Source organism: Tinamus guttatus, unplaced genomic scaffold (assembly GCF_059628265.1).
Source record: "Tinamus guttatus ecotype Peru unplaced genomic scaffold, ASM5962826v1 Tinamus_guttatus_pri_ptg000389l, whole genome shotgun sequence".
Lineage (NCBI taxonomy): Eukaryota > Metazoa > Chordata > Aves > Tinamiformes > Tinamidae > Tinamus > Tinamus guttatus.
The window spans coordinates 202,733-227,189 of NW_028288923.1; the positions used below are offsets into that span (position 1 = coordinate 202,733).

The 24,457-nt window shown below is 41.0% G+C and overlaps 2 protein-coding genes across 2 annotated transcripts; both read right to left on the reverse strand.

Moving 5' to 3' along the window:
• Window positions 1-3,264: 3,264 nt before the first annotated feature.
• PDP2 (pyruvate dehydrogenase phosphatase catalytic subunit 2) lies at window positions 3,265-5,378 on the reverse strand. The gene has a single exon (XM_010224899.2). The coding sequence runs from the start codon at window positions 5,320-5,322 to the stop codon at window positions 3,718-3,720; it is 1,605 nt and encodes a 534-aa protein (XP_010223201.2). The 5' UTR covers window positions 5,323-5,378; the 3' UTR covers window positions 3,265-3,717.
• Window positions 5,379-14,176: 8,798 nt separating this feature from the next.
• CA7 (carbonic anhydrase 7) lies at window positions 14,177-20,817 on the reverse strand. The gene is made up of 7 exons (XM_010224855.2): window positions 20,778-20,817; window positions 18,755-18,952; window positions 17,075-17,193; window positions 16,079-16,174; window positions 15,773-15,835; window positions 14,548-14,703; window positions 14,177-14,299 (listed from the first exon to the last, which is right to left on the reverse strand). The coding sequence occupies exons 1-7, from the start codon at window positions 20,815-20,817 to the stop codon at window positions 14,177-14,179; spliced, it is 795 nt and encodes a 264-aa protein (XP_010223157.1).
• Window positions 20,818-24,457: the final 3,640 nt, after the last annotated feature.

The window sequence follows — 24,457 nt, forward strand, 5'->3', positions numbered from 1 at the left end:
ATTCCTACCTGACAGCTTGAGAAATCTAGAAATATTTTGAACTGGTTCTCCCACATTCAAAAGACAACGATATAGCAAAAATTCAGAGACAGACATGCTTGCATCCTTACTTTTCTATGCTTTCTACTGAAGCAGATAGTACATGGCACCAGTGTGACTGGCCAGGAACCAACTGATACCAACAGCAGCACCTGGGTGCATAGTTTTTCTTTCAGTTCTTCTCAGCAGTTACTGTTCTGAATACAGAACTCCAATACAGACATTAAAACATCAAAAAAAATCATCCTCAAATTTTAGGCAAATATTTTGTTATCCATAAAAGTTGCCCAAAAGAGGCCAGGAGAGAGAAGAGAAATGAGGAAACTGTCCTCATCCTCTTTACTAAATAAAACACCAACAAGTGGAATTAATGGAAAAGAAGTTAAATCTTGAAGACCGAGCACATAAACACTTCTGCTGCAGGTCTGTTATAATTAAAAAAATTTTCAGTGTATATACAGAGACTGCATTTCTAGTTCACTTGCATGTTTATAGGTCATAACAGGAGCACATATTTCATGTCAATGTTAAGTGGTGTTTTTCAGCCACAGGTGAACATCTCTATATATAAGCCTACCAAAGGGAAAAACTTGTTTTTAAAAAAAAAAAAAAAAAAAGTAAATTGTCAAATTAACTGAAGCACAATCTGGATAGTCTGGGCATTGAACTCGTGCTCCCTCTGCTGAATGGTTAGTTTCATGGAAACACAATAGTATCAAAATGTCCTGAGTTGTACAATTAAAAAAATATTTCCACGACAGGAAAACTGCAGAAACAAATTTAAACAAAGTCACAATGGCTACTCAACTTACTTACTTTTATCCCAACTTGAATATCTACAGTCCTCCTCCAAAAGTGTTTATTAATCAGAGAAAATGTTCACAATATTCTAGATTCTAGTATAGTAACTGGATCATTAATACTTCCATCCTTTTAAATCTAAAAAATTATTTATTAAGTGTAGAATGAGTATTTTTTGTTTACAAAACAGTGATTCCCTTCATTACTTGCAGCGAAGTTAGAAAAATAAATAAATACATGATGAAGGCCTGAAGACTTAAATACAAATAAACATAACCATTTAGAAACATAAAATAGAGTCTTGGAGAAGCAGCAAAGTGACAAAGTTGTAGCTCAATCCAATAATTAGATGTTTGGGAAGAAAAGGGTATTTTTGTAGAACCTACACTAACACCTAACCTCAGACATGCTGATTAGAATTCAGGCACATCTGGGGCTACCTAGTACTCACATTTGAGAAACAGACACCTGGGGTGACTATTTTTGATTGTAGCTTCTCCAATATGGACTGTTAAGGAAGTTTTAAAAAAAAAAGAAAAGGAAAAAAAAAAAAACACTCACTGGAACAAGTATTTAGTATTTACAGGATTTACACCTAAATGTACTATCAGATCTTTACATGGTTGTATACTTACAGGAGCAGATTAACTTAAGTTCACTCATTTAAATGTTGTTCTGGCAGCTTCAAGTCACACACCCCATGCTTATTAGGCTAGTAACCTGCTACTCCCAGCCAGTAATGCCTACCAGCTGGTTTTGCTGTTTCAGATGAGCCAGTCCTACCATCTGCTTCAGACAGACAGAATCATTATAACCACAAGTAAGGACAGATCACTGCTGTTGGCCTGCAACAAAATGTGAGGGAGCTAAATCCGTGATTTGTGTTCTTTTTTAAAACGCAGTAATTGGTTTAATGTTATCTCTTTCCACAGTAGGCTAATTAGGGTGCTGCATGTTAAACTGAGCAAAACTAACAGGGAATTAGTAGTACACTTCTTACTGTCAAATACATTCCTTTAAACAATCATTATCAATTTGCATTTACAATAACCTAAATGTAACAGTGAGTCTAGGAGTAACTTAATGCCATAGTGACTCTTTCAAATGTAGGCTTCACTACTGGAATTTTCCATTTTGTTGTTATTAATGAACATGAATTTTACCTGAAAACACATTGCTACCTGCCTTTAGTACAGACTAGAATAGATTGCAGTAGAGTACTAATAGTAGTGCATGGAGTACATAGTAGAATCGTATTAAAGTAGAATGGTTTTTTAATCATGCAAAGGCTTTTGTTTCATTCAACAAATTAAAGAAATATTCTGTGTAGTCAAATGAATGAAGATTATTTAAATGCTTGAAAAAGCACTGAAAGTTTTATCAGGGGAAGAATATAAAAAGCCCCAAACCCAGAAGTACTACCTGTTTAGGCCTTTAGGCCTAAGATCTCTTCTTAAAAATGACTGTAATGGAAATTGAAGTACTTTTTCCATCAGATGAATGACAGAATACACACATACAAAAAAAAGGTGAAATTCAGAGCAAAGTCATCTTATTTATACCAGCTCTGCCTCATCAACACAGGTCCTTACTTTGCAGCAACATTTGTAAACAGGCCTCTATTCCCAGTACATCCACTCTTGCTGGCAACAGTTACTGCTGTGCGTAAACAAGGAAAAGAGTACCTAGAGAACAGTGCACAGGAAACTGCAGAAAACACAGCTCATCCTCAAGCTTTTGATAGGCACTCTAGAAAGCCAAGTACAAAAAAAAAATTATAAAATACACAAAAGTATATTTTCTGGGTTTAGAACTGCAGAAAATAACTCCAAACCTGTAACAACAAGCTTATGTCCAAAAGCAAGGAGTAAAGGGAAAAAAGATCAAGTATTTTGATGAAATATCAGCCCTACTACTTATGTCTTGAAAATGAAAAGCAGAGACAAAGGTGTCCTATGTATTGCTATATTTACACTCAATGCACTTTTGAAATCTGGGTATGTAAAATATTTTTCAAATTAAAATTGATGGATTTGATGTGCAGCAGTTCACAGACCCAATATTTAAAGGGTATGTTCTTTAAGCAAGTTAGACACTTAAATGCTGAAGCCAAGTACTCCTGGTTGTCATGGTATTAGGTACTTATTTTAGGGATAGATAATATTGCTATAAAAGGACCTTTGATGGCCCTTAAGTTCCTTTGAGCTATAAATTGTCATACACGTCCACACATACACACACCATTAAGAGAACATGCATTCATACCTTAAAAGAATTCCTCAAAATAGGCTTTTGTTTCTACAGTAGCTGTAGAATATGACATTAGGAGAAAGAGTTTGACAGTCCCAAGGCTGTCTTGAGCCGCCTTGTTTAGTTAAGCCTCACATATCCAAAAAATTTCAAGTATCTGACACTTTTAAACAATAGTTTCGGAGTTTATTTATTTTCAATTTCATTCACAGTATTTCAATAGTAGGCTACTCATTTTGCACAAGAGCAAAGCATTTCTTGTACTTCAAGCAGCTGCAGCTACTATCCATCTCCTTGTCAAATTGTACCAGTCCCAGTGAAATTTGTCTCCTGTTTGTTCTCTTGGAAAGTTTTACTAATCACTCCCATGGAATGAGAACTGGGTTGGTAATCTTTAGTTTGATTATATTTCAGTGAACTTTTATCAAAACATTTTTCCTCAGTATGTACAGACCTGGAAACCCATGGAACTTTGACCAAACTGACTTCTAGAAATCAGTTTTCAAGACTAGTCAGTAACTTCCAAATGATCACACTTGCACCAGCTTGACTATCAGGGAAAACAAACAGCAATGATTTCCAGTATCAAAATTATCCAATGGTATAGAACTGCAGCAATGCAAGTCTCTATTCTCTGTTTTTGTAATAACTTTCAATTGTTTCTGAGTTAAAATACACCACAGTTACTGTGATATCGTCTCTGTACATTCTTGCAAGGTCTTCAGGCAGCGCCAGCATTGCAGCAAGCTTCTCTTGGTCCACCTCTCCATACTCATTACTTCCAATTGCATGTCGTATTAAGTGAGTAGCTGTGTTCTGGTCAAGTGAGCCAGTGCCTCTGTTTTTCCTCTGAAGCAGCAAGTTGTGCATATAACCCAAGTTAACTGGTTTCTCAAAAGCCAGTTGTGGTTTCCGCATGTTAAACTGTGCAAGGTGTCCAGCAACAAGCTTTACAACCATCTCGTTGCTTAGCATCTCCCATAGTCCATCTGAAGCAATAACCAGAAACTTATCCTTGCCTCTTAATTTGTGGTATGTGACTTCAGGCTCTGCAGTTAAATAAGGGGGTGTGTGATAGTTTGGAGGAACATACTGATAAATATTTAAAGCCTCAGCATCGCAGCTATTCTCCAGAACACTCTGTTGCAATTCCTTACTCCATTTTAATTGCACATCTCCAAAAGCTCTGGATGGCATGAGAATCCCCAGTAATCTGTCATTCACAAGTAGAGTTTTCTCCTCAGATTTTGGGTGTTGTCTCTTTAGTCTTTTAACTTCAGATTCATCACAGGCATTGTGGTCTCGAGTTAAAGGAAGAGTAGACCACGTTCCATCTTCTTCACATACTCCTAAAATTGCTCTGCAATCACCAGCATTTGCAACGTGTAAGTGAACTCCATCAATGTGAGCCACACAGGCTGTGGCACCAGAGAAAGCTACTTGAAGGGCAATATTTCTCATCAACTGATTTTCCTGGGGAGCCTGAACTTCTAGCGATATGTCCGAGTCTAACCTTTTGAATGCACATATCATGGCTTCTTCTAAACTAAATCCTGGCTCTGTGTCTAGGTCCAGCAAATGTTGCCAGTAAACCCGGAGGTTCTCAAAATACTGTGAAGTTATTTCACGATACTCTACATCATTTGGGTGCTTGTGCAACTGCAGCATAGGCAGAACCGGTTTCATGCTCTCCACAGCAAGCTCAATCTCCTCCAAGGCTTGCCGAGACAGAAGGGACACTGCAATGTAGTGAAGCAGCCGCTCGCTCACTGCCTGCGCGCACGCAGAGCCCGCGTGACCATCAAAGACCCCAAACATCATCCCCTTGGTCTGCAGGCAAGTAGCCGCGCTTCTGCGGTCTTCAATTGGCGTGTTGGATGCCAACTGGTTACTTTCAAATTTCAACACTGAGTTAGCATTTTTACCATCCAAATCCAGTATTTTATGGGATAGTTCACCTGCCCTGAGTACCTCATTGATTTGTGACGGAGACAACTGAAAAGAGAATTGTTCTTCTTCAGTGGAAGTGTGTCTGAAGGCTTTTCTCAAGAAGAAAGCATTATCTAAGCTCCAGCTTCCAGCAGGGAAGAGGCGTGTTCCGCAGAAAACAAGCTTCCATTTTGTCTTGCTTCTAGCTGCAATGCATCTGGAGTACAAACGTCCTTTTCCTTGTAGGACGATGCTGTTTCTTGCTGAGCTTAGAATCCAGGATGATACAGTTCTTGACATCATAAGTCACTCCACAAAGAGGAGCAACTTCTTTCAGTAATGCAGAATGCCCTTACAGCCTAAAAGATAGAAATAGGAAAGGTATAAAACTTAAATATTTCACAAGAATTTTCCATATAGTAATGCAAAAGCAAGTCAACAGCTCACAGAATTGTTTATAACTTTTTCTGTAAGAGAATACTTTAGATAAAGGCATTATAAAAAGGATACAATTTCCATCACTTAGTTATGACTGTGATGAATTTAACTTACAATATGATTCTCTCTCCCCATTCAGTCATCAGAAAAGCTAATTTGCATTTGTCAAGCTTCTTTTTCCTCATATTTTCTTTTTCCTTAGCAAAGCTAAGAAGTTCCAACATTACATGAAATGAAATTGTCAACTCTTCTGTAGAAAGCTCCACCTCACAAGATACAGAACAAGCAGTTCGAATAAGTTCAAAAAGAAATTACAAATGATAATGTTCTCAGGTCAGCTTTTCTGGGTTGTAAAACTTAGTACTCAAAATTCTAGAGAAAAACTGAAAGACGTGATAGGCAAGTTAATGATTTGTATAAATTACAATGATCCTCCCTCCCATCTACAGCAAGCCAGCCTTCCTTTCTGATTCTGTTCCAGCTTTCCAGCTTGAGCTTGACATACCTTCAAGATCTTAACCTACCTTCAGTCAGGTAAGATTTTTACACAGCCAACATGAGATCCTACAGCTGGTTAACGTATTTATCGCAAAGCATTGTGCTCTGATAAAAGTTACAGCAGTTGCATTGATGACTTTTACAGCCTTTCAGTTGGGCATTTGTATCTGAAGCACAATTAGAACAAAAAAGAGCCATGAACCCTGCCAAGAGCTTTGCTGCCAGCTAGGCAACAGTGCTGAAACTTGGGACAGCCAACATCAAGTTCTTCAGCTGTTGGCACCATCATTTTGTTTCCTAATTTAATTAAGGAAATCAGCTTAGAGGAGGTACAAACTGTAAAACAGAAGTACAACTAGGTGCTTATTTCAGAAAAAAACGTTGACCCAAGGTTTGAAAAGTGTTACAACACTTGTAGTGCTGTACGTTCAAAAAGCCAAGCCAGCAACCCATCAGAACAGTGCAGTTTTGTATGAGCTCACCACTTCCAGGCTGTCTGTAGCACTGTCTGCTTCAAGCTTAAGGTTAAATTAGCTATGTCCTGCTGCAATATGGACTTTTTAGTGTGTGTGTGTGTGGGGGGGGGGGGGGTGAAACCCACACACAAACAAAAGCTGAAGCCAGTTGCATAAAAATTGTTTAAAAAGAAAAAGCAGAAAAAGCTCAAAACAAACCTGAACAAGTCTAAGCAAAAGGCATGCTGATACAACCCAAGGACTTCACTGAAACCCTGCTTGGGAAACAAAAGCAACACGATGTATAGTGTATACAATAGATATCTGAATTGCACTGGCCATGCTTACCGAGATAAAGGACTGGACAAGCTATTCCGCAAAGAGCACAGCCGTAATCGCTCCCGGAGACCCTGTGAGGAAAGGCCGCAACACGGTGTAATTTCACTGTGATCTCAGGACAGCCCATGGCAAAGTTCACGGTTTGAGACCCCCCACAACTCCCAAGGACACTGGAGTTCCCTGCTGCGGTGCACAGTTGTGCCTCAATAAGCTGAGGGGAAGCCGGTCGAAACTGTAAAGCCCAACACCAGCTAAACCCCAAGAGCTCTGGCCACGCAGAACAAGCTTCTTGTTTGTCTGCATCTCCCAGACCATTCACCACCCTTTCTTCTCTCCTTTCTCCCTTCCCTCACTTCTCATCCAGGCGAGACAGAAACAACGACTTGCACCTTCTTGACTCAAAGAACTGACACAAACACTGCTGTGAAGCTCCCTGCACGGCTCACACCCTGACCGCCGGACACCACGAGCTCTCCCCAACAGCACAGCTGCCCAAAGCAACCGAGGCAGCGGTCAGCCCTGAACCGCGGCCGCGTTCACTGCCCGTAGCTACTGTTCCCACACGCAGACTCGCGCCTGCCGGCAAGGAAGGGAGGAAGGAAGGAAACCCTGCGGCATGTCCGCTGCTCCAGCGCAACCCCAGCTAAAGGGAAGGTGCTAATAAAGGCCAGGCCTGAAGACTATTATGTAAGAGCCGCTTACATAAATCTTGGCGTTTCCCGGCACGGCACAGCTGCCACTGCAGCTTCCCACGCGGGTGAATTGGCTGCGACCATTGGAAACGAGCTGCACCCACGGCACGGCTCACACTCACGAGCGACCGCGGGGCTGACACGGGAGCCGCTGCCGCCCTCCGAGAACCGGGGACACCCGCGGCCCTCGGCACACCGCCCACCCGCGGCCCTGCCCGAGCCCCCGCACACAGACCCCGTCCCCCGCAGGCTCATCCAAGTCCCCACGCACGCACCCACGCGTCCCCCACGCCCTTCCCGCCCGTATCAGCCCCCACCACCGCCGCACCCCGCACCGCAGCCCCCGGCCCGGCCGCCCCTTCCTCACGCATCGGCCCGACCGCGCCCCACGGGAAGAGCTTCCTGAGCCGGCACCCGGCCAGCCCCCGCAGCGCGCCCCGTCCCGCGTGGGAGAGGCTGCGCAGCCCTATGAGGGCGGGCTCGCTCCCCTCCGTCCAGCCGGTACCGGTACCGGCACCCCGCGACAGCCCGACCCCGCACACACCTCAGCACCGGCTCCGCTCCGCCACGCGGACCCCGCCGCCTGCAGGTTCCGGGCTGCTGGGGGCGGGGCGCCGGCGCTGAGTGGCAGCCGTGCCGTCCAACCGGCTGCGCCCACGCAGGAGCCGCCCTCGTCGCCCCGCCCCCGGCAGCGGCCGCGCCCTGGGCGGCGCGCGGGCGTCCGCCAGGCTGGGCCGCCACTTCCTCCCCCCGGCGCCCGCCATGTTCCCCGGTGCGGCGGCTCCTCCGCGGCGGGCGGCAGAGCGCGGGGGCTCGCGGCGCTGCCCCCGGAACAGCCTCGGCCCTGGCGACCGGTCGTGCCCTCGAGCCGCCCGTTACCTCAGGCGGCCCGCGCGCGGCCAGCAGAGATCTGCCCTGCGCCGCCTCGGCGGCTCCGGGCGCCCGAACCCGGCTCCAGCCGCTGCTGAGCGGCCGGGGGCTGCGGAGCTGTCTGGCAGGTTCTGCTCATTTCTGAAATAATAGGCAGTAAAAGCATTCAGATTAGGTGATTTAAACAAAAGCATGAACAGAGTCATTTTTACTGTCCCTAATGAAGGCCAAAAAAAGATTAACTTCTGTTGGAGAGGTTTCCTCCCTTTAGGCCAGGATCAAAATCACAAAACTGTGTGAAAATGAGGGGCCATATACATTAGGAAGATTTAAGGTTGCTGGCTCCACATCTCTTAAGTTTCCAGTCTCTGCTTGTCTTTGCTAATATTTCCGTTGTCTGGGTTTATGCAGTGTAGTAAGGAATGGACCCAAAATACCTGAGGGTTGATAAGTAGTTATTGCTTACTCCGTGCGGGTTACTTAGTAGTCATTACATTAATACGTAATGATGAGTTTGCAATAGTAGAGGCTCACAGGTCTGAAGAGGCTTTGATATGATCAGTGCATATTTTATTCTACTGACTTCTTATACTGAGGCATTTTAAATGTAAATAATGTATTCCAGGTTCCCTAGATGAAATCAACGCATTTCCAGACAATCTGGCAAAATGAGTTGGCATATTTGTGAGCCTGAACTTTTATTTGTTTCTTGGTTAACGCAAGGAAAGTTGTTTTTATGTCAAATGGAAGACCAAACAAAATGGAGGTCAACTTAGAGGAAAACTTTAGGACATTGTTTTGGCACACATGGAAACGAGTTATCTTAAATACATACAGTTCTTGTTGAGGAATCTGTTGAACAGAAAGAGGTCGACTGCCGCAGCCCTCATCTCCGTCTCGGTGCTTTGCTCCACTGTCCCTGTATGCAGGTCCCGGCTCCCCAGGCATTTCTTCTTCTAACCTGCCAACTTTTGGCTTTTGCACCATTTACAATGGTGATAAAACCTTGTGCAGCAGCCGGAAAACTGTCTTGACAGTGCTGAGTTCCCTGGGCTACAGGGAACATGTGAAAAATGCTGAAGTTCTCCTCAGCTGAAAGCAGTAATTCAGTGGTAATTTTATAAAGTTGTCTGCATACATTGAAATGGTTTAGTAAATACATACATGAAAGTGAAACTTTCATGTACAGTCCTACAACAGTTTGAACAGTCCTACAAAGAAAGCTGAGATCTTGCTTTCATGTTGCTTCCAAGTATGTGGAGGAATATGTAGGTTTTTAAGAAACTTACGTGTTTTCAGTGTTAGTTCTTGACAGGATACTAAGTTAAACTGAGATTCAGATCCTGTTTTTCAGTGCTTGCAGATGCTGATGTTGTGGGCCAGCATGATATATAATTAGTGTAAACAACTGTAAATGCTACCTCTTAATATAATTTGAGGGGAAAAAAAAACAGTATTGCTCAGACTCGCAGTATTTTTGCCTTCTGAAATATCTAACTAACGATGGCAAATTTCTTTCAAGCCACTTGGTAAAGTGTCTTGGTTGCCTTAGAACTCTGTCTTGCTAATTTGATTGAAAAAATCACAAATCCAGCCTCTTTAAATAAAGCTAGGCTTTGGTTTTGCCTCTGCTATTTAAAAGTGAGCTACAGTTCAGCCTTGAATGTCTACCAGGAAAGAGTTCTTGCCAACAGTCCAAGGGAAATAAATGTAATTCCAAGGGCATTGTATTAAAGTGCAGTGACAGGTTAAAATGTAGCAAATGCTATATTTAGATTTCAAGGTATAATTATATCTGTTGACCTGTACAGCCAGCAACTCTGATTTCTTTGCAAATGCCCTTTTTTTACTCATTCCTGTGTTGCTTGCTTAGGCCATGATCCAGCTCCCATTAAAATAAACTGCACTTTCAACAGATTTCAAAAGGTTTCAGATAAAGTGATATGATTATTTGAGCCTGAAGGGTCAGTCCCAAAGGCTATTGCATGAAGCAGGTTGGGGTCAGGTCACTAAGCACATGATTCACTTGTGGTGTAAAGTTCCTACCTCAGCAGTTTCTAAGCAGACAATTCATGCCAGGTTTTTGGTTTTTTAAGCTGAAGTTGCTTATGAGCCATTTCAGGCAAAACTGAAAGCTGCGCGTGCACCGAGACACATGTTCACTTCACATTCTGGGCCACTGTAGAAGTCAGCTTAAATGTGACAGTTTACATGTGCAGGCAATTTTCCTGGCTTGGTCCACAGCACTCAGATATAGAAAAATAGTTATATTCCTTTCCTCCCTCTTCGCCCTCAACAGTAGGACAGCTGTGTTCTCCTCGGAATGGCTACACTCCATCTTCTGCTGAACAGTGAGCATTAAAGTGAGTTAATGGCAGTTTGCATTACTATATCGCTATTCACAGCCTGGAGTTCCTCCCAGTTTAAGTTGCTTTTCTTCATGATTACTTTTGGTTTTTTTTTAATGCTCCCTTTTCCATCTTTTTCACCTTTGAACACCAGCAAAAGTGGCACCTTGTAAGACACCTTGCAATGCTTTTCTAGTGAAGTTTGGGTTATTTTACACCCATTATGAAATTTACCCTCATAAATGACTGCTAAATCATATCACCTGCCTCCCTGAAATCACTCAGAAATCATCTTGTTTGCATAAGGTTGTGAGGGGAAAAAAAAAAAAAGTTGAACTAGACCCGGAAAGGTTAAAAATTAAACTTAAAAGTCTGAATAGTTTATCAGAGGATATCTCCAGCGTATCAGTGATAAGAGATAAATAACTGTAACTGATTTATTTTCTTTTTGTAAGTCTAATTTATGTGAGATAACAGAGACTCAAGGATTGTACTTATTTTTAAGGACAGTGCAGTTAAATACAGCAGATGAAAAAAGCAAACTAACTATTTTTTTTTTTAAGTAACTGTGAAATTCCTGGGCTGGCTATAAGTTGAATTGTGGAGTTTTACGCATTTGAGTAAGAACGGGAGGCAGACCAGCAGATGGCATTTTCAGTCTAGTTTCACAGCTGTTTGGTCAGCTGTGTGTTTTCCCAGTCATGGTAAATGTGGTCCATATTAGGCTAAGCGTTGCTGAAGAAATGAAGATTCAACTGCTACTTGCAGGCTAGTTGTTACAAGGCAAACAAGTATAGTACATGTTTCAGAATTTGAACAAGGTTGATGGAGGAACTTGAACTGTTGCTTAGATGGAGATCTGTGCAGAGGAAGAGTTCAGAATGGAAATAAGTTCATAGAATGTAAAGTATTAGGGTCATGTAAAAATATATTTATGCTTTTTATTAGAGCACCAGGATTTCAAGAGGAAATAAAGAATACAATACAGGAATACAATAAGTTTACTGATGACAGGAAATCTTAATTTTGGCATAGCAAGATATTCTTTAGTCATAAAACTAGTAAAAAAGAAAATTTCTAAAATAAGCTGTAGTAAACATCTCAAATTCTGAACATCTTATGGGATAACTGTGAGCTAAATATTACCCTTTGTTGATGAGCAGACCACAAAGTGGTCAAGATTACAGAATAGACAAATTCTGTGAGGAAGTAAGATTAGACCAAGTGATTATAGTAGGTAAAGTGGAGTAGGTTTTGATACAGAAGTCCTTTTTCACTGTGAGATAAGGAGAGAAATCCAATGAGCGCCTGCGCCCTTTGGTTTTATGAATTAGGCCTTAACTTCTTGAAAAACTCTGAAGGAGAAAAAAAGCCAATTAATGCTTAAGGCAAGGGGAAGACACAGAAGTGACCTGCTGTGGTAGTATATGCACTAATACAGCATTGATAGTGATGGCTTAGTTGAGTTTTACTGCAGCCTTAAGCTGATATATATATAATCATAAACTACATATACACATGATAAATTTGTAATGATATCATTTAGCACATACAGCTTAACTTACAACCATGATAGTATTTTAATTCACACTTGAGGATTAATTCTTACCTGTATTTCCACAATTATGCTATAGCCTGCCTGGGTTCTTATGATGCTAGAGGAAAGACATCAATTCAATCCTTCCTCTAAGACAGAGGCACTGGTGACCTACTCAAATCCTATTCACTGAAGATGCTAAGGAAAGGTTCTCTGTTAAGAGCTCAGAGGGGGGACAGCACACTACAACTGCTATGGAATTTGGTCTCTTCCTTCCCTCTTCCTCCGTTGAGTTTGAAAGTAGGTTGGTTCAAAATAAACAGGGAAAAGATACATGCTTGATTTTAGAAGCCTTATTTATTTCATTTGTTAAAGAAATTAAGATACAATAAAGATTTTTTGCAATAGTCATTTGCATTATTAGCCAAATAACATTACTAAAATACATTCAATTTTGTAGTGATTTTCCCATTTCCTGTAACATTTTGTGTGCAAGAATCTCAAATCTAAACAGTGCTGAATGAGCTTTGATACCCCCGTGAGGTTTTCCACTTTTACAGCAGCATAAACTGAGGAATGAAGTTTAATACAGAATACCAAGAAAACTGCAGAAGAGATGGGTCTAGAATCCTCATCATCTAATTCTAGTACCACACTTCAAGGTATCTTTTTCTCCCTTTCTGGAGAAGTTTGCCCATCATAGCTTCCCCTCCTTTTATTTTTTTTCTGCTTTCCTTTCAATAATACAGCTTTGAGGGACAGTCACCAACACTGTTGAAGAAAGCCAGTAAAAATATCAGCAATGTTATTTGAAGTTATACAGAGTAAATAAAACACTTGAAGTCTAGAATTAAAGCAACACTGAGAATAGTTACAGCTAACGTCACTATTTTGGGGCAAAACAAAAGTCTGAAGAACTGTCACCAAAGCAGTAGAAGCGGTAATAAAAGTCTGGCTTTTCTAAGACAACTTTCTTTTGAGGACATAGAAGTACCCTGAACTGATGAGAGCATCTCTGAGCTGCTGTCATAACTGTTTTGCACAGCAGAGCACGTTCAGTGCTGGCAGTTTCCATCCATATCAGGCCCCTAAAGCAAAGCAGTAGATCCACAGTATATAGGGAAAAAAGAGAGTCTATATTGCAGGGCAAAACATGTTACTGAGGTAGAATTTGAAAAATATCATAATAGCTACAAAATACATGCCTGAATTCCTGTGGATGTCCTAAAAAGAGACTAAAAGAGAGCATTATAATGTTGCATGGGCGAAGAATGAGTGTTCAAACAATACTGTGCAGTAAAAATTGTCTGATTACAAATGCTGAGAACGGTTATGCTGTATTTTAATCAATTATAGTATCAGAGAACAGTAACTTTAACACAAGTATGCTATTTTCGTACCAGTGTTTATCGGAGGTAAAGAACAACCATTTTTCTAGTGTAACTAGAGAAGTGTCAAAGGCAGCAAGATTATGTGAAGAAAATCTAAGTCAAGGATACTCAGCAAATTAAAGATGGTAACAAAAAATGTATGAAAAGTCAGCATGAAGATTTAAGCCTAATTTGTCCAGAGTCAATTATTATTTAATCATGTATGAAATTAGACTATTAGAAGCTGTGGTAATCATTATTAATAGATAACTATAATTTCCTATTTACATATAAAATGTGGTAGATCCATTTCCCATTTTATATTAAAAGAGATTTTAATTTTATCTTAATATTTTACTCTCAGGTCCTGGAGAGCACTGCAGATTACCCACCTATCCTTTATATTTAAAAAGGTTTAGTCACATGTTTAACAAAGTGCTATTCAAATAAAATATAAAATAAGGAGATGATTCGCCCCCCTCCAAGCACAGTGTGTTTGCAGAGTGGGCTGTTTTGTGTGCTGCATGATGGGGAGCTCTACAGACCAGAGCTGGGCTTTGGTCTCCGATGTGGAAGCTCTTGGCTATTTCAGGGCCATTTTCAGTTCTCTTCAGGCCTTGAAGGAAGCTCGAACTACCCTCCCCCTAAGAGGCTGAGGGGGCCGGAAATTATTCACCATTTGGATCCTCTGGTCTTCCTCACTGGTGAAGAGGAGGGTTCGGAATTTCTCCAGCTGTAAAGTTATGTGAAATAATTCATTGCTTAAAGGAGAAAGATACTGATGTCTGAAAAAGGGCCAAAGTATTTAGTACTTCACAATCTGTCAATAGTTCAGGCAAAGATTCTAGAGAGTATTAATGGAAGTGGAAGCCCTCTGACTAATTATTCACAACCTGACTTGCCCCTCTGCAAAACAGGACAGTAATTGCCTTTAATCCAAGGTTGAATTCTACAAAAACTGGGAGAATATTGGAACTTTACCTGTTTCTCAGAAATCCTGATGGGTTCTTTCAGCACTATCCATGTTACACTCTCATTAAGAGGTGGTGTTGTCAAGGAACCAGGATATGTCCAATAATCTAGACTCAAAGGCAGGAGACACTTGGGGTTGAAGCTTCCAAACTGAGCTTTTGTCCCCTGGAAAAAAAATGATACTTTAATTTTCTTCCTATTTCAAATGGCATTTAAAAGAATCTAAAGAAAAACAGCAAGTGGGACAGGGGGAAGAAAGTAAACCTATAGTGGTTTGACTACCTCATAACAAGCGATATCCAAGAGAAACATGAAAATAGAGGAAAAACATACACTGTAGTGTAGCAAGTGTGACCTCTACTGTTAGGTTCCTGGGATTTGAGCTCTTAGACCATCACCTATGCTAGAGCTCAGCTTTTGTCACAAAATGTCCAAAAATAGTGCATGAAATAGATAATGGTGTGTGACCCAATATACAGAATGGCAGGACTCTGACTTGTTACTTACAGTTTTCTGTCTTCTATCTACTTCAGGAGACTGAAATTATGAAAAAAGCTAGCCCAAGAAAGTCATTGTATCCTGGGACAAATGTCGGTTTTAAAATAGAACATCAATGTCTAAAGCAGAGTGAGACAGATCAACCAGAAAAAAAAAGGAAAAAGGAAAAGCCCAGCTAATGCTTGGACAGGTGCTGGGTCTGAAGATGTGATTCCCTTCAGCACTACCACAGTTCAGGGCCACATTTTTCAACCTGTGGTTGCATTCAGAAGTACATGAAAGTTTAGTCATTCACATTCACACTTTCCAACGGTCTATGATTGCTCAGAAAACTGAATGAGCAGATCTTCCCCAGTGGGAAACCTGAAGAGCTTCCATCGCTACAAGCGAGGAGTTGCTCAAGGCTGTGCTTGATCAAACAGATTATTTTCCTGACTAAGACCTGAACCTGAAGGGTTATGGAGCTTTTGATTTTAGATGACCCAGGAAGTCATTCTATGGATGACTAAATGGGCTCAGCAGAGCATTGGGAGGCATTTGAGGATAGGCCAATCAGATAAAATTTGTGGGGAAGGGAATGAAAGCATTAGATGGGAAAGATGTTTTCAGTAACATGCTAATGACAAGAGGATTTATGGTGAGGAGTTTTCCATTTTTACTGTTTGTGTCTTAGACATGTACATGAGCTTAATATGTAAAGAATATCCCAGAACAAGTTAAAGAGTTTGAAACTTACTTTAAATTTTACCATGTAAAAAGCATCAGTGAGTCTGTTCATATTGGCATGTTCATTCCCAATCTAAAATAGTAATGCACAGATTAAGTAAGAATAATTGTGCTTTGAATAGGTAGAAAATTATTTTGTTCTCCATATCTCAAAATTCCTACTCAAGTAGACTTACCAGCAATTTGCAAAGATTTACTGCTTCCAGTCAAGTCATCTGTTTTCCCTACGCACCTCTTAAATATGTGGCTTGGTTCTCAAGCATTTGACAGTATGATGCTTTTCATCATGTAAACATGCTATTTTTGCGATTCTTACCTCCAAGAAAACACCAATTACTGCCAAGCCATCTGGAGCTGCTGCTGCTTCTCCAAATGTTGCATATTTTCTGGCATTCCAGTGAACTAAGTGGAGCTTTAAAAGAAAGTTAGAAATATAAACAAAGATAAAAAGCTTTCAACATAGGTTGCCTCATGTGTAAGCAGGCAGTAACACGACTGGTAACAGAATTGGTAATAGAATAGGCTTTGCTCATAAGACATATTTGGAAAGATCAGCAAGTTCTAAACCAGTCTTTTGGATCAGTCAGGAAGCATGGATAGACACGGCAAAGAGCTCCTATAAATGAACAAATGGCTTGTTTTGAGTTAAGGTTAACAAATAATTCTGTGACCCAGCAAGCTTCCCTGAAGGGACCTTTATCCCGTCAAGCATTGTGCTCCTGTCATCACTCACAGACCCTGCCATGGTCTCCTGCTCTATGATTTGGGATGGACCGTTCTGGGAAGCAGATGTATTTGGTCCTAGCTTTGCAGGAAATTCTTAAAAGCCTCCTAATAAAGCCATACCTGCTGCCACAGGTAGCAGCATGGCTATTTTGGATTGCAATCATCAATTTTACCGTGTCAGGTAACAGCTAAGCGCTGCTTCTCAGCATCATGTTTGTGAATGTCCTTCCCATGTACATGGGGAAAGGAGAAACGGATGGTGGTAGCAGGCACCCTCAGAGGGCTGCTGCGGGCAGCAGTTGTGTTTGGGGAGCAGAGCCGCTGCACCGCGGGGCTAGCTGGGTCCCCTTGGCGAGGATGAGATACTGCGATCTTTGGAGAAAGGGCTGTGCAGGGGAGAGAAGTTGGCCTTCCAGAACACTGCGATTAACAGATGAGAGAGCTTCAGTGCACGAGAGAAAACCCTTACTGAGGCCTTTCACATCATGGCTGGGTCAGCACCATCAGAATCCCAGTGCACAGACAACAGGTCGTTTGCCAACAGCCGTTCTATTGATGGAGCCTGTCTCCACAAACAGACTGTTACCTCGGAAGGGAAGGGTTTGCCATCGACTGTGTGCTCCGATCCCTGGCTCGGCTTTGTCCCCCAGTGAAAGTGGAACTGCTTTAGCCGGAAGGGATTCTCAAAGGGACCACCGCTGATTGCTAGGCAGAAATGAAGAAAAAGATTATGTATTTCTGGCTTTACCTTCCTGCTACTAAGAACTGAATGTTATAATAGTGAAAAACAGCAGCATTTTCCAGTTGTCAATAGAAAAGGTGCATCATCCCAAAGCGTAAACTTTTGTCATAGAAAACACCCAAATTTGCCAAAAATGTTGAAAAGGAGCATTGACTAGCTACTTATACAGAATTTTATATTTCTTCAGAGTTCTTTCCTTTCATTAGGAGTTCTCTTGTAGGAGCAGGTAATTAAAAAGACAGGAATGTAGAGAAGAAACTCTCTTGTACTTGACACTGGGGAGTCTCAAATCACCTTCTAAAGGTGAGAAAATACTACAGAAAGTTTATATATCATTTAAAAATAACACCTTTAACAGGAGCAGATTAATATGTTTAAGGTGTCACCTATGCAAGCTATTTTAATCGGTATTTGGTAGTTCTCTTGTACTTCTATAGGACATCAAATCAATAAAGTTCTGCACAGACATGAAAACCTGAAACCATGAACCATGAAAACCTTTTCTGTAAGATTCTACTCATTCAGAAGCCTTGGGGCGTGTGTGGTACCACCACACGTGCAGGCTTTTGTGAAGAAAACAGTCATGCCAAAACAAAGCTGCAGTCTGCAGAGTATGTCAGAGGTTGCTTAATTTTGTTAATTAATACTGAGTATGTCACAAAACTTTAAAAATATCTATTTATGGTGGGATATTATCAGAAGCCTGTTGTATAATGTATGCAAAGCTGTGAGTCACTAGATCTATTTCAATAGAACTAAAAACACTTAAATGCAGCTTTATATTCCTAGCAGTCTTCTTCCTTGGTAGCATCACAAGGCTTCTCCAGAGCATAAAGGGTGCAGGTCTTCATTCCTACATATTCCCACCATAACCAAATGGAAGGGGAAAATGAGTTGATAACAAATTAAAACTAGAGGCTTGTTTTAAATTCACTCTTCCATTTATCAGCTACTTGTTTTTATAGTCTGCACTTCATCTTAATGCTATTTTTACTATACATGTAAAAGCAAAACTTTCCGTGAGTTAGCATTAACAGAATCAATCACTTGAGACATTTGTGTTCACTCAGCCATGAGCTACAAAAAGGTGGAGTAATATAACTGCAGATAGTGCCACTTACACAAGCTGCTCCCAAAGGAGAATCAACTGAAGACTAACTTCTGAAGATGCTGAACTGCTACGGGGCAGTAAGGAAAGAAGAAAACAGCGCAAGAGAATCAGTGAATGGCCTAGATACAAACAGGCCTGGTGCAATATGATTATGGCAAGTGATCCGATATCTGCCGATCCCTCTCTCTTCCCCGTGCAGTGAGCCAGAGAGCTGGCATGGGTGTTGGCATTTCCAGTGTGGATCATCATGGAAACAAAGGACGCAAAGTAAACTGAAAGGCTCTGCTAACATACTTTGTCCTAAGTTAAAAAACGCATAGTACAAGATGTACTTCACAAGAGGTACTTCATTTCCCCTCCCTAAGCCACAAAACAGTATTCCGAGAGGTTGTCTGAGCGTCTGGGAGTCTCACCTGTCTTGTCATCGGCATCTTCAAACTCGACCATAACGGAATGGCCGTTGTTGGAGATGTTGAGAGAAGTACATGATTCGTAGGAGATATTAAGCGGCTTCAGGTTAGGGTCATAAACTGCTTTTGCAGGAACTATATCAATAGGCGATTGACGGCTCCCTTGGGCAATAGGATAAGATTTGTACCACTCAGAGGGCCCTTCAAAACCAAAGAAAGGAAAGTGCTGTTATTTTCCTCCTGCTGTACAATAAATAATCACAGGTTTTCATAAGGCTTGAAGTGAAGCTTCCTGAGCAGGAACTGTTTAAAAGTGTGGCATCTGAAGAGTTGACTTAAATTCTATAGATAGAGAACTTTTAGCAGCACAGTCAGCAACTGGATGGAAGATTCAGATATGTTTTACAAGACACACTGAGGAAATTACAGCAAATCTACAGACCACCACATCTTTAGTTACTTATGCCGCTGATTTTCATGTTGAGCTGGTAATTACACTGGAAAGACTTCAAATACCTTCTAAGATATATGTGTGTGTAAACACTTGCATGAACACACACACATGCACCCACAGAGAGAGTGTTACTGCTTCCTGAATAAGATAGCATAAAAGCTCCAGTGATTTAAATTAGATGCAGATGACTCAATCTTTCTGCGACTGATTATGTAGTTATTTTTAAATCCATTTTATAACTGCAGTAAATCTTTGAGGCAGCTTCATCCTTCACTTGTGCCCCTTATGGTATCTTTCTACCCTGGAAGATGAGTACAATGTGCTTATTAACACTTTTGGACTGCATGACTGCAATAGAGTGGGGTGAAAGACCAATTTAGTAATATATCTTTCTTGCCAGAGCTGGAACATTCACATGCAGTTAGAGATAAGAAAACCATATTTGTTTCAGAGAATTACTATTCTGACCTGTTCTCTTGTTCTACTTTTATACTGTGCTGCAAAAAAAGAAATTTGTTTTTTTTTCTGCTGTAAGTGGTCAAAGTTTAACAGTAGCAATTTCACTTTAAGATTCACAGTAAGCACATTTAACTGCTGGAGACTCGCATACTTTCAAAATAGTGACTTTTTCGATCAAGCACACATTGAATTTAAACAGATTATTACATTCTTGCTTATCTTTAGTATGTACTGAGAAGTTAGGCATATTAAGTGGTATCTTTCCTTTTCTCAGGCTATATAACGCAAATTTGGTGTTTAAGTTCTGGCACACGAGCTTAGACAGTAAGTTGTCTTTCCCTAAGCTTTGCATTGCTATATGTCTTTTAGTGCCTAAACACATAACACTGTTCATCAGAACTATCCAGCTCCAGTGAGTGTTCAGACTTTTTGGATATGCAGTAGCTGCAGAAATTGTCATCAGAGACAGAAGAGGTTTCTGACTCCTGAAGGCTGCCCAAAAGTCCATCTTGTTGGGTGACATCAGTCATTCACCCATCACTCTGCAAAGGATACAAGTGCTGTGCAACATTATGGGAAGAAATTTCCAGCAGCTTCATAAGTTCTCTTACTTTGACACACATTAGTGGAGAGGAGAAATAAAGGAGAAAAAACTAAAAATACTGTCAAATCAGCAAGTGAAGTTTGTTCAGTAAAACATCTGTACAATTCATGGGTATCCCATGGAAGCCTACAACTGCACAGGGTCAGGAGATGTGTTGCTGCTCTTCTATGTCTTCTTTACACAGAAGAATGGCTTTTAGAGACACAAGCGTTTCCACAGCATCTCTTTGGAAGAAGACGCATCTCTAGGGTCTGCAGGACTGCTCAACTACAGAACACCAATTGCACTGCAGCAACCCAGAGCAGCAGGCAGAAGTTCATGCCTCTTCTGGTGCCAGTTTCTGGGTGCTATTTGCCACCAATAAAGCAGTTAATTACCAGCTGTACATATTTGAGATTTGCAGAAAATGAAATGCAGGCAGCTCTGCAGGGCTCAGGCAGCAGCACTACAAATAAAACGAAGCAGCAGGGGAGAGATAAGGAGATGCAGCAGGGAAAGGAATGACCTACCGTCATCCTGCCCATAGCCCCAGCCGTGGGGACCGGTCATGCCGAGGCACTGAGCCCTGCCCAGCTCCCAACTCCTTGCTCGGGGCATTGCCGCTCACCTGCCTTTATAAAGGCTCCCGAGGGAGCGGGGCAGCCCCTTAAAGGAACAGAGCAACCCGCGCCGTTCGCGGGAAACCCTCTGCTCCCCATCCTGCTGCTGCTCCTTGTATCCTAACTCAGGGCACGAAAAGGAAAATGTAAAATGCGGGCAACAGATGTCCTAGGACTTAGGAACCAAAGCTGTCTGGGTGACAACTAGCAAAGTTCTTGTATGCAGGGATCAAACACAGGAAAAGAACATCTCCCAGCTGGTGCCCACCCTCTTCTTACATTCTCTCTTCAGCTGCAAAAAAGTAGTGATGTTACTGCTTGATTTGCAATTCAACTTCAGAATCAATGCTTAGGAGAAATGGAGAACATTCTTACCTCGGAAATACTTATTTGTGCTGCCTTATTACAGATAAATTGACTATTTTTTTTTCTTTGTAAACCTAAAGAAACATTTTTAAAAGGTCAAGAGAAAATGTCTTTTAAAAAATCCTCAAATTAGATTGGGGAACAGGATATGGAGGCTCTAGAGGATGGAGTCAGTCTATGCAGTCTCAGTGCTCTGGTGTGGTCCTGTAGTTGCCAGCATCCTGCTAAATTCACGAAGAAGCTAAAATGAGTTATCCAGTCTGCAGATGTAAAAGCTCTAATACATCTTTGTGGCAAGAAAATGGCTTCTTAGCAGTTCTTTTATTAGACTGAGGGAATGCAATCTGTGAAGGCTATTTTATAAATGCATTATTGATTTTCAGAAGGGCAGTAACACACACAGTTAGGGAAAGTCCTAGCATGCAACCAAGAAAATGAAAGAGGCAAAAATCAATTAAAACATTTTAAGCAACTTTTATATTGTTGTGCTATCTTGAAAGAATTTATTCTATTTTTCATAAGCTTTCCACAGGAGTCAGATGCAGAACCCTTGGCTAAACCACTGAATAATGGGTGTAAACTGCTGTAAAGATGTCCACAGAGCAATTTTACAACGATTTACTCAAATCAGCTTCTCATTTTCTTCTGGTAAATGGTAAATGATATACTGATACTGCAGGTAGGTCTCTGTGGCCAAACAGAACCATACCCAAGTTCACGTTTTTGATTCCTCTTTTACAGTAATGATGAGTGAACAGACCAGCAGCCTAGGACAAATAGATGGGTTGTGTTTCTGAACCTGTCACTACATTGTGATACTGAACAAATGAGAAATGCTTCAGTTCTCCAATTAATGTATAAGGAATATTTTTCTTTACAATTTAATTTGATGTCTGTCTATTAAAAATGCCATATAAGAACTAACCATTATTTTTAGAGAGCTCCAAGAAAGACTGGAATTGGTAAGTAAAAGTTCAAACTATCAGGCTGTGCCAGGTTTGCAAAAACAGAATTTCTGAATCTGTAAGAAAGACAAGTGTGCTCTGTACCCCAGATCTGGGGTTATTTGGAGATATTTGCTCTAGGCAATAATGTCATTTGAAGATAATATGTTGATATGTATATAGTACTGCATTGCTGTAGAGGGGCAGAGTTCAATTTTAGGAGACATAAAAGGAAAGGATAGTTACTTATTTCCAAGCTGAATGGCTACAGGATGCTTTAAGTCTGTTTGCTTAAGTAGCTCAGTAATTATCTTTTTGATCATCCTTAGTAATAACATTTATAGTTAATAACCTAATCATTTGAACAAGGTGTCACAGGCCTTCTTTAATGCATATGAATGTATCTAATGTGTCATTGCCTGTTAACAAAATATGGCAGAAATACGGTTAGTTTGGATACGGACTGCACACTGCAGAACATCTGAAGAACAATAGATAGAAGCAGATTAAATGTTAAAACATTAATCACTCCAGAGCTTGCCTACACCTCAGGTTCTTGAAAGAGTATCTGCTTTATCCAGACAGCTCATCTCTCTTCTTACATTGCAATTACTAATGCTGGCAGTTTCTAAATGGAAGTTATACTAGTCATACTACCTGTTTTTTGGGGTGTTTTTTGTTTGTTTGTTTGTTTTTTTAGTGAGACTTAAAAGAATTTCTAATCAATCCCCAAACTCTACAAAAATAGCGCACGATGTATATATGAGCAAAAGTGCTGCCAACACCAAATACGAAAACTCAAAATCATCCCGGGGGAAAAAAAAATCGGCTACAGGGTGCTTTATTTAAAAAAGTAACAATCTTCACTTGTTTGACAATATAAAACTTAAATTTTGTATTCTCAAGGTTTTTTTTTTCTTTATAAACACACACACAAAAAAAATGGTCAAGACTGTAGAAAAAAACACCCCCGGTTTCGCATGCATCTGGTGTAAGTTCAGGAGCCTCTGAAGTGCTAACCCTTCTACAGCTGTAGATTTCAGGGAAAAGGCCCTCACATTTATCTACATTTCTTCCTGGCATAGAGGATTAGCCAAAAAAAAAAAAAGGTCCCCAAGTAAAAAAGGATTAAGAAGGAAAAAATATGAATAAAATGAACAATTTTTTCAAGAGAACAAACACAAAATATGAGCAAAATAATGAAGGCCAAGCAAAAGCAGGAATTTGCTTTGGGCAAAGTGTGGCAGGGGCGGATGGAGCAACTGGTGCCTGGTGTCCTGGGAGCTTCCTGACCTTCATGTGCTGTTTGTTATAACTCATCTTTGACTTTGAAAACGATCCCATTTGACTGCTTTATGTGAGAAACAGGCACTATATTTTGGAACTAGCATACTTATAATTTATGGTTTGACCAGTGGAAACCATGTAATTGTAACAGATAGCAAGAATGGAATGACCTGGCTTTTGACATTGGTAAACAGAATATTCCTACTGAATATTTTAACAGTCACTGAAATTTCAGCAGAAGGAAAGATTTACTGTGAGACAGCAAACACGAAGCCTGAGAAAAATGAAGCTGGGAAGAGATAGTGTATATGGGAAAAAGAAAGGAGGAAGTACTATATTGTCTTGCAATGTCCTCTGTACATCATAAAGCCCTAAATTATAATTGAACTGCTGTATATTTTATTCCACTAGATATATAGAAAACTCAGTTTTCTAAATGAAAGCAGATTAAAAGGATAATGTAATAACTTTAATGTGGTTATAGATCAGCCGAAATGATTAACTGGTTTAAGGAGCTGTTTGGTTGTTGAAAATTTTTGACAAAAATCATGGTTGAAAATTGTAAATACACGGAAGCTTTCTCTTTTCCAAGTTTTACTTCGAAAAGATGTGAAAAGGTGCTCACAGCAGAGAAACTCAGACCCAGCAGCGATTTCCGATGGGGCGATGCACCCTGCCCCACAGCGAGCGATGGGGACGGCACCCTGCCCCACAGCGAGCCCCTGACCTGCGGGGTCTGAACGCAGGTGCTGAAGGGAGGCCAGCTCAGGCGGTTACAAAGCTCTTACTTATCCAAGAGTAGACTGAGAGCTGAAAAGAAGTACCCCTTGGGAAGACCAAAACCGCGAAACAGCCTCTTTTTAGAAACGCGCTCCTCAGGGAAGAGGCTGCTTCCTCCCAGCCGCGTTTCATGGCGCTTGACGGCAGCTCCTCTCACAGCCGGCACGCGTTGACAAAGTCCCTGCGGCAGCACGGGCGCCGCCCACATTTCCC